The sequence below is a fragment of the Cylas formicarius genome, unplaced genomic scaffold (genome assembly GCF_029955315.1).
Source record: "Cylas formicarius isolate icCylForm1 unplaced genomic scaffold, icCylForm1.1 PGA_scaffold_6__28_contigs__length_40554024, whole genome shotgun sequence".
In the NCBI taxonomy this organism is placed as follows: Eukaryota; Metazoa; Arthropoda; class Insecta; order Coleoptera; family Brentidae; genus Cylas; species Cylas formicarius.
The window spans coordinates 29,744,476-29,758,462 of record NW_026844347.1 but is presented as its reverse complement, the minus strand read 5'-3'; the positions used below and the strand labels follow the sequence as shown (position 1 = coordinate 29,758,462).

Sequence of the window (13,987 nt, the reverse complement as noted above, 5' to 3'; positions counted from 1 at the left end):
TATTATTTTAAACAAATGGGTCACAAAATAACAACAAACAAATAAGGGACGCTTTCTTATTGTTCCAGTATATTGAGTCAATTAACGTCTTATTATTATTATTTCTATTTGCTTTTTTTAGAGATCCCTGCTAACTGAGCTGTTTGTAACACTGTAAATAACACTTTGCCCCACAAACCATTAAACAAAAAGTTAGTATAATTGAGTTGAGCCACATCCATCAACAGATTAATTGTGCGTGAGTTTTTAGTTAGCACCGGTAAGCTTCGGATGAATGGAACTTTTTTGAAGCAAAGAAAATGAAAGGCCAAGACCAAAAAATACCGTAAATATCGTAAAATCGCGAAAAAGATATATGGAACAATTAATTAAATGTTGACCAGAGTGCGGCTATGGTGAGCTGTACTCCTTCGTTTCAGCGGCGTATACTTTGGACCATAGTTGTCTGGGAAGTTACATTTTTATATGACACGCGATGCCGGTACCTTAATTCTCGAAAAAAAAATATTTTCCTCAAACCATTAATTCATATTTCATTTCGCCATAAAAAAAACTGTACCTGACAGGCGGGCAAAACAACTTTTTCCGTTAATTACGATAATTGCTAGCCGATTGAAACACGAAAATCGTCGATTCGTTTGCTAAATGAATTTCCAAAGCGGAAAGTTTTCGCCGACTGTAATGGGGATTTTCCCCGATTTTAAATAACACATAAAATTAAGTCGAAGCTTTCAGAGGCAGTCGTCGTTCTCTTGAAAAAGGTACCGTGGCCGTTACGACTGCGAAAACGAACAAATAAAATGGCGAAAAATAAAAAGGATAAAACTACTAAAAAGTAGGCGGACGGATTTGTAAGCTATTACTAAACGAATTTTACACCTATTTAACTTTAAACGACGACGCCCCGGAAAAAGAGAAATTGAATTGGTTTCGGCAAACTCGGAGAGAGAATTTACTATGGGGCGGCAAAGGGTGGATTGTTTTTATTTCAGATCAAGACAAATTTTTAACCAATTTTTTAGGTTCAGGAACCGAGAAGAGAACATTGCCAATCATCATTGGTAATACACCTTAAATTCATACCTGACATTTTCAAAAATGTCATGAATGAATGTGTAGTTTTTCCAGCTCTCAATAGATATATGCCCCATCTGTTCAGTTAAACTATCACATAGATATTGTTTTGGTTAGTTGCGGAATTAGCACTCCCAAAAGTTACCTCGTTTCAAAGTAAATATCATTTTGTAACAAATATTCTTGAATATCAGTTTTTGTACTTGGTGAATTCGGTGTTTTTTGTAGCTGGTAGCTATAAAATTTTGTGCTATCTATTAAAATAACACTTTTGTCTGGAATATTTTTTAAAATATAATGTTGAAGTCAGTTTTCAAAAAGCTCTGCTTGTGTGTTAATGACAGTTCGAGCTAGCGTCCTTAACATTATTTGCAGAAAACGGTAAGCAGCATGCGTTTTCCTGCATTTGAAGGTGCTTTTGTCTGATTGTTTTTACTTAAATCTGTCCATACTTTGGATGCTGTATCGCGATTCATTTAGGTATTTGAAATATCTGTTTTCTGATCTATACTTCTTAATTTCCACTTTTTTTTTGCCTATTTTGCGGTATTTGAATCTCATTTTGTTCCAAAAGTGATAAAAGTAGCAAGGCTTGATTTTTCTTAAAATATGAGTTTATTACAAAATTTTTAGTTTCTACGTTAAAAAATAGTTGCTGTTGCAGCCCGTTGGGTTTTAAACGTGCCAGAACTTATAACTCTTGGTAATAAATTAAGAAAATTATGAAAATATAAAGTATCAGGGAAGCGACAGTATTTGGAGTGCAATCTTTTTCTAGCTTTCTGTTCAGTTTATCCATATTCAAGAATTTCGATTTGATAAAGAGATTATATCTTTTTCTAAACATATCTAGTACCGTGAGATTGAAGATCAGTACGTCCTTTCCTTTCATTCAATAATTAACTGTTAACAACGTCCTTTATCGTTTCTTGTTTAAGGAACCCTCTACTTATTAAGAATTGATACACATTTTTCACAATTTGTTTTGCATATAATGACAAGTTATTTCCACGCGACATAACCCAAAAATTAGTGATTTACTGGTAGGTAGGTTTTTCGAAAGGCACCGTAAAACAACCGACACGTGGTCGACATCTATTTGTTGGGTCCTGACTCTTCCCTGTCTATAAATAAATTATAGTTTCTGAAGTTTACAAGTAACAAGTACTCATTGGGAAGGCTCAGTTAAAAATCAAGACATACTTTGAAACACACTTTACCGAACGTTTTCCGGGCGTTTGAGCAGTGCATAATTGGGTATCTCAGAGTAGAAAATCATATCCAAATGTGTAAAAATGTTTTCGGGAGAGGGGCCATCGTTCTTTGTTGAAAATAAAATAAAAGCCGGTCGTATTGTCCAGAGATGGCCGCAGTTTTTAATAATAGTCGATCCTGCTGACTGCAAGTATCGATTTGGTCCCCAAAGCGTGGTGGGTATTTGTACGATTTATTTCGAGAATACGGACCGTGTCCCCAGGCTATATATCCTAACTGACTACAACAATACAATGTTCGTTGTTCGCCTACCCCAAGCTGGCGGTAAAAAAACGTGTATAAAAATGATGAGGCCATATTTTTATTTGCGGCTACGAAATGTTCATTTACATATTGGTGGAGAAGTGTCGACTTATCGGAAACGAAATGTTCATTTAATCTGGAAAATCCACAAGCATGTCACAATTTTGAAGGAAAAATATTAAGATGTTTATCATAAATCAATTTTCAATATTTTAATTTATTATCTTTAATTGAAATACGAATACGAAATGCCTTGTATCTAACAGTTTCAAGCGCTATATTAAGGCAAAAATTTGTATCTTATTAATAATAAATAATCAATTATTAATAACAATTAATTAATTATTAACAACAATTTAATTGAAATGATTGAATTATGGTTCTATAGCAATATAAATATGGATCTATACGCTAATTTGTGCTCCCGTCTTTACCACAAATAATTTTTTTCATATTTTAATTTATTGTATTTAATTCAAATACGAATACTATAAACGGAAATGTCTTGTATTTAACAGTTTCAAGCGTTATATTAAGGTTAACATTTGTAACTTATTGTTAATAAATAATTAATTATTAATAACAATTTAATTGGAATGATTGAATTTGCATTTCCGTATAAATTTCCATAGTTTAATGTCCCCTGTCAAAAGTAACAAAAGTTTTAGAATTTTTATTTTTTTCAAAACTTACTACTATACGGTCTACAAAGTCACTATTCAGAAACAGGTAAAGATTTGAAAAAAATAATTGCTGTTGATTTAGATTGGTAACACATAATTGCAGTAAAAATGATCAAATAGACACTTGTTTGTAAATAATTACTTCATTTCACTAGACCCTGCACAAAGACCACATTTGTTAAATCTAAAACCATCTAATTTACAAATTAGGAGAAATTTTACCATTTACTCTAAAAAAAATTCACTTTTTGATAATTACTTACATAATATGCAGTTTGTTCCAAAAGTGATAAAAGTATCAATGCTGGATTTTTTTTTAAATGAGTTTATTAGAGAATTTTTAGTTTCCAGGGTAAAAATTAGTCGCTGTTGCAGTCCGTTGGGTTTTAAACGTGGCAGAACTTATCTCTTGGTAATAAATTATGAAAATTATGAAAATATAAATTATCAGGGAAGCGACAATAAAATATCTCAATTCGCCCAGTAAACAGCAAAACCAGATTTAATTGACAGCTTCACTAAATGATGTAATATTTCTAAAAATCATAGGTAAGTTTGTGTGTTATGGGAAAACGTACATTTTAATACAATTCGATGAGTAATTTAAGTATACACTTAATCTTCTTATTAGATTGGAAAAATATTTTCTACCCTGTATAAGATTCTATAACTGTTACGTAACTCAAATAGTTTTAAATTGGGTTACATTTTGACAAAATTAAAATTATTCCAAAAACCTTGAGGTTCAGAATTCATTCACCTTACCCTTATTCAAATAATCAAAAAATGCTGTAATATAGAGGCATATTTGGCACTAGTAAGACCCATTTGAGAGGTTTTATTTCAGTAAGAAACTTTTGGTTCTGCTTCCCTGTCTTTATGTTTGTTACTAACTTTTCCAACGACCTATAAACTTACAATTTTTATCAATGTAGCCCGATCAGTCCTGGGGATTCAGCGAAATAACATTGTTAATGTAACTAACACTATACTGCTACAGCAATCAAAAATGTCTTTACTTCACCTAATGATAATTGTTATTGTGTTAGTGGTTGGTGTAAAAATGTTATGTGGAAATAAGTGAGAGTATAGAGAGTATATTTCTCTTTTTGTTGTCAGTACTTTCATACTAGCTGCTTTTTCAAAGATCGGTTGTGTTCCGAGGGCAAATTATTCGTAAACTCAAGCGGATAATAAAATGCGATTTCCTTAAATAAAAACAAGGATGTCAACGCGAAATCGACAACAATCACGACATTCTCTTTCTAAAAAGGAGCCGTTAACGGCGAGCAATAAGTTATTTTTACCGGCATTTTTATTTGCATGTCCTCATCCCGATAAGTATCAGCACAAAGCACAGTCAGGCGGAAAATAAAAACGCCGTAACATCTCCCCCCCACGGCCATAAATCTTCTTTAAACATAACAATCACAGGTAATAATGTCATAAAACAGTCTCGGATTCCATTTACTGCCGCATCGCATTCCTCCAAATAAAGAAGAAAGGATTCCGGCCTAAAACCCAATTTATTTGATGTGGCAACAACAAGTCCTTTTGGAGAGGCGGTCGGCGACAAAATGGTGATGGGTTGGCGACTTGCGAAACACTTGGCCCCATTACAATGCTATAAATCTGATGTGGAGAGGGCGCGGGAACCCTAACAGGCGACGTGAGTTTACAATGAAGAAGAAGGCTCTTTGCTCTACGTCTCCGTTGCCGGGTTCACAATAAGACGCGTCGCGTCGTTTCGTTTCGAAAACCGAGACAAATTAGTAATTCGCCCTTACAAAAACGCCTCGGTATTTGCCGGTTTCCCCTGCTACTGTTCCTCTGCGTGTGTCTAGCTGTTAACAGCCGAGTCACGGTTTTGCTGATTTACTACGCCATTAATTGTTTATTTCTTACGCTTTGCCCGAGTGAAATAAACCCTATTTATGTCAGGTATTTAGGGGGAAAGGATGTACGCAACTTAAAACTGAAACTGCTCGCGTGGCTAGCACAAAAAATAGCCAGGTTTAATGGCAGATTTATTTTTAGTATGTTAACTTACGTCCCGTTAAGGAAGATGCCAGATGATATTGTAAATAACCTGTGGTAATTTGTAAGACCCAGTTTTCCTCAACCAATACGTATATTTTTGTGGTACATCCCAATTTCGTTGCACCCTTGGGTATATTGGGGTTAGTTTTTATTGCAGCACTCAAATCCCAACCAGAGGAGATGACGAAGACGATGACGAAGTAGCCCGCAAGGGTGGATAGAATCCCGGCAATTGGAGAGATATGGCTAGCCAAAGGCAGGAATTCCAACATCCAAATTTACAGTAGACCTGCTAAGTTACAACAGTAAAGGAGTAATAATAACTGTAGAAAACACTGAGTGCTGATTATGCCAGGAAGAGAAGGAAACAACCACCGATGGGAAGCGCTATCAAGACTGCATTTTCATCTACTGCTAATCAGAAAGATGAACCTATTCAAAGCACTGAACTTTGAGTGTTGGTTGGGTTAGTTTTTGTTAGTTTTGGTAGATTAAAAAAAAATGTTTTTTCTTTTTCTTGATATTAAAATTAACCATCGATATATAAGGTGACTTCAAATTTATTTATAGTTATTTATAGATATTCTAAAAGTTTTTCTTTTTGGATATAATATTTTCAAAGGACAACTACCACAAATTGCGCAGTTGGTGACTAGCCAGTGGGTGTATTTCATCAATCCAAGCTCTCCTGGCACCTGGCGAGTTCAGTAAACCACGAAGACACCTACCGATAACTAAAGAACATGATTTCCTTTATCCGCCATAATATTTATGTTAAATGGAGCTAATTAGCACGAGTGTGTCCAAAAAAATTTACATACATACAAAACGAATAACAATTAGAAATCGTAATTATTGTCCTCAAGAACATCCGAATTATTTATTAATTTGGAAGATTTTATGCCTGTGCGCTGTGCGTTTGGCACTTTTATCCCTTTCAGATTTGTACCAACTTTTGCAAACGCGACTGTATAAGTTTCACTGTTGACATTTGCAAGTGCAAGTGCAAACTAACCAAAACTTCGAACAACTAGCACATTCACATTCATGTCTTCCAACACGGACGATAATGTACCAGTCATCTTGTGTAAGGAACAACTCCTCCAACAACTGATCAATTTTTTGCTTTTCAAGGCGACTTCATAAAGGTAGGAAATTACAAAAATACGAAATAATTAGACAATTAAGCAAATAAAATATTCGTGATGCATAGGACCAATAAGTCCTCGAAAAGAGATTTTCTTAAAGTATTCAAAGACCGAGCCTGTCCCATCATATAATGGCATCAAAAGGTTGGAAAATATTCTCACGTTTTCATTCGGGGTCAAATCTGTACCGAGTGGCTTCCGAATATGGCCCGTGGCTATCCTCTTGAAGTGCCTCAACAGCTGCTTACAAGTGCATTATTTCGGGTCCGCCGAGCGCGATAACGTATTATTGAGTGAAACAACTGGGGCCTCAGGTTATTTGTGTTTCACGATACCTTGGCCGGTTTCTGGGCTACTTGTAAGCGGTCCCCTTTATCGTCTTTCGTATTCGCCATGTTTATTCAAATCATAGGCCGAGGATGAGTATCCAAATTTGAATATTGATGTCCTGAATATGTGCGTATGGTATCTTCGAAATTAATACAACTAATTTTTCAACGTGAAATGCAAATCTGGGAATAGATAAAATTATGTAGTGACGCTACTGATCTAGGTATTTCAACATGACTAAGAAGATGATGGACTACTTAATCAGTTTGACAGATGCGCCTTAGCTTATACAGGATGTCCCAAGAAGGTGAGGCGGTTTTGGAGAATTCAACTAATAAAATCTCAAGATTTTCAAATGGAACGTTTTAATCCTAAACCATGAGTTGTTGCAGTTTCCATGGATACTTGGGGTTGTACGGGGAAGTACGGAAAAACATTATTTTTCAACAATAATCAGGTTTGGATTCGCACAAACTTTGTTTCATTATTATTGAACATATGACTTAAAAATATGCCTGGACTTCGTTTGACATTTTTAATGCTTACGAAAATAATGTAAAAATTCAATTAATTCATGAAAACAATTTTGAAATATTATCTGTATACCATAAAAGTAATATTAAATAGAGCAAGTTAAATGCAAATTTTAAACCATTGGAAGCGGTCTTGAAATAGTAATAATAATATGGCAAGAGAATGTGACACCAATGGACCACTATTAAATATCATTTATCATTTTCAAGAAAATTTAATTATCTTTCAGAGGTCCATTTGGAAAAACAAGGTTTTCGGCACGTCGAAGTCATTAATTTTAAACAACCTTGTATACTCCGGTGTAAAATATTTATTTATGCAAGTGTACTATACAGGCCTTTTAAGAAGCAAAATGTCATCTTCCTATAGGTTCCAATAGAATTCAAGTTTACTTGCTGTCATATTTTTTGGAAAAAAAAATATTGGGAAAAACGCTTTAGATAAATTAAATTAGTAGTAAAAAAGTAAAAAAATCCAATGTTAGTTAACGAAGTTGCCATATATTGCAAGCGACATTTAGAGCAGACCCGAAAACTTGGGTTGCAAAATTTTCGAGAAAAAATTATTTTCGACTATCAGTATCATATTTGACCTAGATTTTGGCTCATATTTTAACTTTTTGGCTTATTAATAACTTTGTTTTCTCAGATTACAGCAAAAATTATATAAACAGACATAGACACATAATGACTAGTAATTATAAGAAGTTCTTAAAAGTCGGCATTGATTTCCTTATAGAGGAATTAAAAATATACATACTTTATCGAGGTCGTTTACTACCGAGGAGTTATCAAAAATAACTACGTATAATTACCCTAATTTTTCAGTTTTCTCTTGCTGAAGTGTGCTTATTTTTCCGTTCCGCACTTTAACGTCTTGGAACCATATTTCCTTGGACGCATATCGATCGATCGGGTCCTTAAACTCGACGTAATTTGAAATTCTCTTAAACAACCGAGAAAACGTCCAACGATACAGTTAAATTAACTATAAAATAACGATTTAACGGGCGCCATTGAGCCGCCGCGACCCTCCGAAAACGTTACGTAAGCAAAAAACAGTCTAATTTTTAAAAAGAGCCTCGGCTGGTTTCCTATCACCATCGCCTGCTTTCATTAATAATATCGACGCTCGGCATCTGCGGCGTCCCGAATATCGTCGTCGTCGTCTAAGGCGAGACCCTCCCTCCAAATCTGGCGTCTATAAATTGCGATCTAGCTCTTTTCCACTTTGAATTCTAATTAACATTTGGTTCTTCCATTAGTGTAATTAAAATGCCATTCTGCAAGTTCGGGGTACCTTGTCTCTTCTTTTATCTACTGACGGTGACTTACAAATTTCGTTATTAATTCGTGATAAACAAATCGAAAATAACAAAAGTGAAAACTATATCATTGGCATCATTATGCGTTAATTAAAAATTGGCGTATGCATAACCTGAACGACATACGAGAAAAAATTGAAGAGAAATTCTTAACTTAAATAATTATTCACTAAGGTTGATTTGTAGATCGAGCAAACTAACCAAGAAATGCCCGCTTTAAGTAAGGACCACATCAATAGAAGTAACTAAACTTCTAAAGCAACTCTGCAAGTGCTAGTTTCTGATATTTAGAGCACTTGGAAGTATTACAAAAATAAATTCTTAATTTTTTTAAAAACCAGGATTATTCCTTTGAACTGTTGTCAACAAATTTGGTCCTCCAACATATTCTCTAGCAAAATAGTTTCTATATTAAAACCCTTTGCAGGAAAACTGTTAGTTTGGTACTTAATTCCTCTCATTTCATTAAGGACTAAAACCCATTACATTAGATCCACAGGATTTCCTGGTTGGTTTCGACGCAGAATCTGTCTTTACTATTCCTGAAACTTTCAACATTATTTCAGATGTATTAAAATCCGAGAATATGGAAGAACATCTTAATGAAAAAATGCTTATCTGGAACATATTGTGACTGTCAATTTATGAACAAATATCAGGAACAGCTATGGGTTATCCTGAGATATATTAAAATTCGAGAACCTAGTAGCAAACCTTCTCATCTGAATTGAAAAATGCTTGCCTGAATCATGTTTTTCTTATAACGGTCAAGTTTATGAAAAATGTTGGGAACAGGTATAGGTTCTCCATTGTCACCAGCCATCGCGAATATATTTGTGGCACTCTAAGTTGATGATACCATTGTTATTTGGCCTCCTAGATTTTCTTAGCCATTTATGGAATTAGAAACTAATAATAATCTCCCATTCTTAGATATTCCTATCAATAGAAACTCAGACATAACATTGGGTCATTCTGTTTACAGGAAACCTACGCACACAGACCTTAATGCATTTTTATATCACCTTCCGGTCCAAAAATCATCATCATCATCAATTATCTTGTTTACAAAGGCCTAAAACTTAGCCCGAACCCAGAATTGAAACTCATTTTATGTTCTCTCTATTAATGTTCACATTAGAGATATTGAGCATTCCATGACCAACTTGCTACTGTTGTCCTTCCTTACATTCAAAACATCAAAAGTTCTTAAGGAATATAACGTCAAAACCAGATTTAATACTTGTTCGAAAATCTCTCAACATCTTCGATCAGTCAAAGACAAAATTAAAATTGAGATACCAGGAATTTACAGCGTCCCATGCATAAGCAGCAAAGAATACATTGGCGAAACCGGAAGAAAAATATCAAGCAGACTTAGCAAGTTCGATTCATCAACAACCGACGCATAAGAGTTATAAATAGAATGCATTCTTATGAATAGTATGAAGTCGGAAGCCCTTAGGATCTGTTATACAGATTGTAATGATAAAAATAAAATAAAGCATACAAATATGGGGGAAAATAAAGTTTTTATTTTTCATCCTCAAAACAAAAATTGAAAAATAAAATTTTAAGGAATTATGACTATTACAAAAACGCGCTTTCTGCATATTTTTTCAATTTTTTAAAATGAGTAGAGGGAACTGAACTAGAGCACGCCAATAGTTCTTCCTAACTGAATTTAAATAATAACGGACTAGGAATCCAGAATATTTGTAAATAGTATGAATTCTTAAGATAATACTTCGGAAGCCTTTAGGATCTATTACACAGGATGATACAAATACGCAACACTTAAGGTTTGATTCCTTGTTCAAAATAAAGCGTAGTTTATTATATAAACCTTGAGTATAAATTCGACCACATCACACTACAAATATGGAGGACAAATAAATTTTTTATTTTTCATCTTCAAAGCAAAAACATAAAAATAAAATTTTAAGTGAGTATCACCATTATAAAAACACACTTTCTCCGTTTTTTTTCAAATTTTTAAAATGAGTAGAGGGAACTGAACTAGAGCATCCCAATCGTTCTTCCTGACTGATTATAAATGACTTGCAATTTTTTACATCCTATTTTTTTATTTGGAACCGGATGAATGAAAAATACAAAAGACAAAAAAGTTTCTAAGTATACCTAGCTATAGAATTTCTTTTTCCTTGTGATTGCGTTAATTAATATGCTAATGAGCATTAATAGAGATAAATTCAACTCGACAGCTCAATCCGTCATACGTTATAAAGACTTGATGCCCCTCAGAATAATATTTTCTTTAGCTACAAAAATACACAATATCCTTGCTGAAGAATAAAAACAATTGTTACATTTTAAGTAATTTCTTTGCATATTACTTCGAGCATTAGTTTTGACAAGAGCTTTTAAAAATAAATTAAATATCATGGTACTAGAAACAAACAGACAATTTCAGTTCTTAACAACATTTTTTTGTGACTATTTGAATAAATTGGACAATTTCTAAGTATGACAGTAAACTTTTTTTTTTTAAATAGTTGACGAAACTGGATACTGATTATTTTCTGTTGCTGTAACTCGTTTGTATGAATAAACTTTATTACCAATTTTATTAATTAAAAGACGAATTAGAAAGGAAAATTATAATAATCACAAAACTTAAGGGTTAAATAGATGACCCAAGCAAAAAGCATAATTTTTAAAATTAACAAAATGTTAAAAATTTCTTCACTTAATTACTTTTTGCTTTTAGTTTCTTCATCCTTTCTTTTCCGTAGCCGCCATTTACATTCATATGGTTTGCAAAGAGCAGACCCTACGACCATAAATTCATTTTCACACGGAAAATCGCTCCCTGATTTATTCAAATCGTTTAAAAAACAATTTTTTATTTGCCGCCATGAATATGGATGATAAACACTTTTACGTCGCTTCTCCCTACGCCCGAGCGTGTTTTTATTTTCACATATGAATTTATCGCCCACATATTTTTTAATAAGTTTAAAAGCTGAATATGTGGAGAAAGACGCCGGGTCTGTGATACGAAAATTTTGTTTTATTTTCGTAAGATATGCGAAAAATTCATACGACATTTCGCTGAAGCGGACATCATGTAATATTATCATATATTACAGAAAATTAACTATCAGTCTAAGACAATTGAGTAAACTTTACTTAAGTCAACACTGTGTGTGCGTTTTTATTTTAGTTTTCGAATTCCACACGGCGATTCAATTATGTGCTTTTATTTATGGCGGTCCAGTAGCGTACCAAACTGTGGAAAAAAATGTCTTTTTTTGTATAAGAAAATAATCACAATTCAAATTCAAGCTTTATACACTGAACAGGTGATACAGGGTGTTAGTTAATTATAGGGCAAATTCAAATATAAAAGTTCATACAAAAATGAGTCCTACAATGTCAGCTTTGGATAATGCAAAATGTCAAAGAAATAACTAGTTTTAAATTAACTCACCCACCATTTTGCCCATTTTTTTTGCGAATTTCGCGTATTTTTTAAGAAAATTGGTTAAAGCAAACCTTAGTTAATTGTAAGTGTATTAATTTAATTAATACAGAATACAAAAACAATATAAGCTTCAACGTGTTCTTAAAATTGCAAAATTGTCATAACATTAAGGTAGATGTGGCAACACTGCAACAATAAGAATATTTTTAAAATGTCGACCATTGCCCCCTACGGGCCAAAATCAAAATTTCATATCAATATCTCTCTAGATTCTTTTAATTCGCAAATAGTCACTAATGTATTTTAAAAAATGAAAACCTAATCTAAGGATAAGTGACATCAAGAGATACTAATCATCTCCAACACAAATTTGAGGAATTGTTTTTAGTTACCTCAAAGTGTTCAGAATTCGAGTAAAAAGATTTTTCCGCTAAAAGCTCTGTTACCCATGTTTTACATAAGGAAAATTGTTCATTTGTTTTAAATTAAGTTGGCAACAAATTATTTTCAAGCAACGTCTTCTCACTGTCTCAGTCCGAGACAGACGATATTGTTGAATGTAAAGCAGATTGCGTGGGTAGTTTTTATTAATTAATTGCCAATTGCCAGTTGTCAATGGCCATGGTCAAAAGTTATTTAGTTTAGTTAGTTTAGTTTAGTTAGAATATTCTCTGAACTACAATCTACGTAATAGAATTTTATATGCATTTATAAAAAGTCTGGTTTTCTAGCAACGCCCAAAAATAAAATTTAATCAAATTTCCAGGTGCAAACGCATTCGCACGGGAACGTCGCGGAAACATCTTCGGAGTCACCAGCTGCGACCAGAAGCGAAGGTAAACATTAAAACTTTTTAAATCTTTCGCGGGAAATTTCTTTAATTCGCACATAGACGACATCGTTCTTGGAATTAATAATCGTTTCTTTCTGGAATTTTTCGTTCCGAGATTTGCAAAATTACGGCTTACATATATTTCGAGCACTTTAAACACATTCGCGAAACTAATGGCACAGTTTCGCCGAATACATTTTGATCGATAGACACAAATATTAAAAATGTGTATATATTAATTGTGCATTGTTTTTCAAATCTAGAGCAGACTCCTGAAATAGCGACATCTTATTACTAAAACACACAAAAATAAGTTTTTATTTGTTAATCGTTATTTCCAGACGTATCATGAAAACTCTTTGCTGCAATATGAATCCTCAACATGTTAACAATTTGTAGGGCTCCCTCATTTTTAAAGTCCAAGTTGCCGACAACAAGAATCAGTTCTTTCTCCTTTTCGAGGTTATTAAAAAAAACATTTAGGGTACGTCCTAGTCTGCGACCACGAAAGAATAATGGTGGCGGTGGAGTAATTTGCTAGTGGGGTGGCAAACTTCGACGTGGCACTAGATATTTAGTACCTAAGCTATTTCCTCTTAATTTTTGAAAAAAAAATACCAGCTATAACTAAAGTGGAATGAATATGAAAATATTGAACACTTGCTGTATACTTAGAGTTGAAATTTTGACTGTGTGATAATATAGGTATAGAGAACTACTTTTGTGTGTTCTAAAGTTATCCATTAATAAATTTCAATGTATGCTAAACAATGAATTAGATCGGCAATCGCAAACGTTGGTGGTGTAAAGAAAGGCCGACCCTGCACAAGAGCGCAAAACTGCTACTAGAAGGAATGTATATCTTTGCAGTGAATTTTCGCTTCAAGTTTCAAGGAAAGTTTGAAAAACAATCTTAATACATCGAATGCCGTTATTTAAAAGCCCCGTTTGATGAGACGGAAGCATCCTTTTCTTCTTTTTCGAGCGCCATCTATTTGATGTTGGCCCGTAAAAAGCCAACTTATATAGGAATTTCATCATTATAATATTGTTTGC

At 33.5% G+C, this 13,987-nt stretch overlaps 1 protein-coding gene across 5 annotated transcripts in view; it reads left to right on the top strand.

Moving 5' to 3' along the window:
* LOC132703142 (myelin transcription factor 1) overlaps positions 1–13,987 on the top strand; it is a 456,348-nt gene that overhangs the window by 242,517 nt on the left and 199,844 nt on the right. For all 5 annotated transcript variants that reach the window (XM_060672238.1, XM_060672236.1, XM_060672237.1 and 2 more), the window contains one exon: positions 12,866–12,935. In XM_060672238.1, the coding sequence (XP_060528221.1) occupies positions 12,866–12,935 (70 nt within the window). The remainder of the gene's footprint in view (positions 1–12,865; positions 12,936–13,987) is intronic.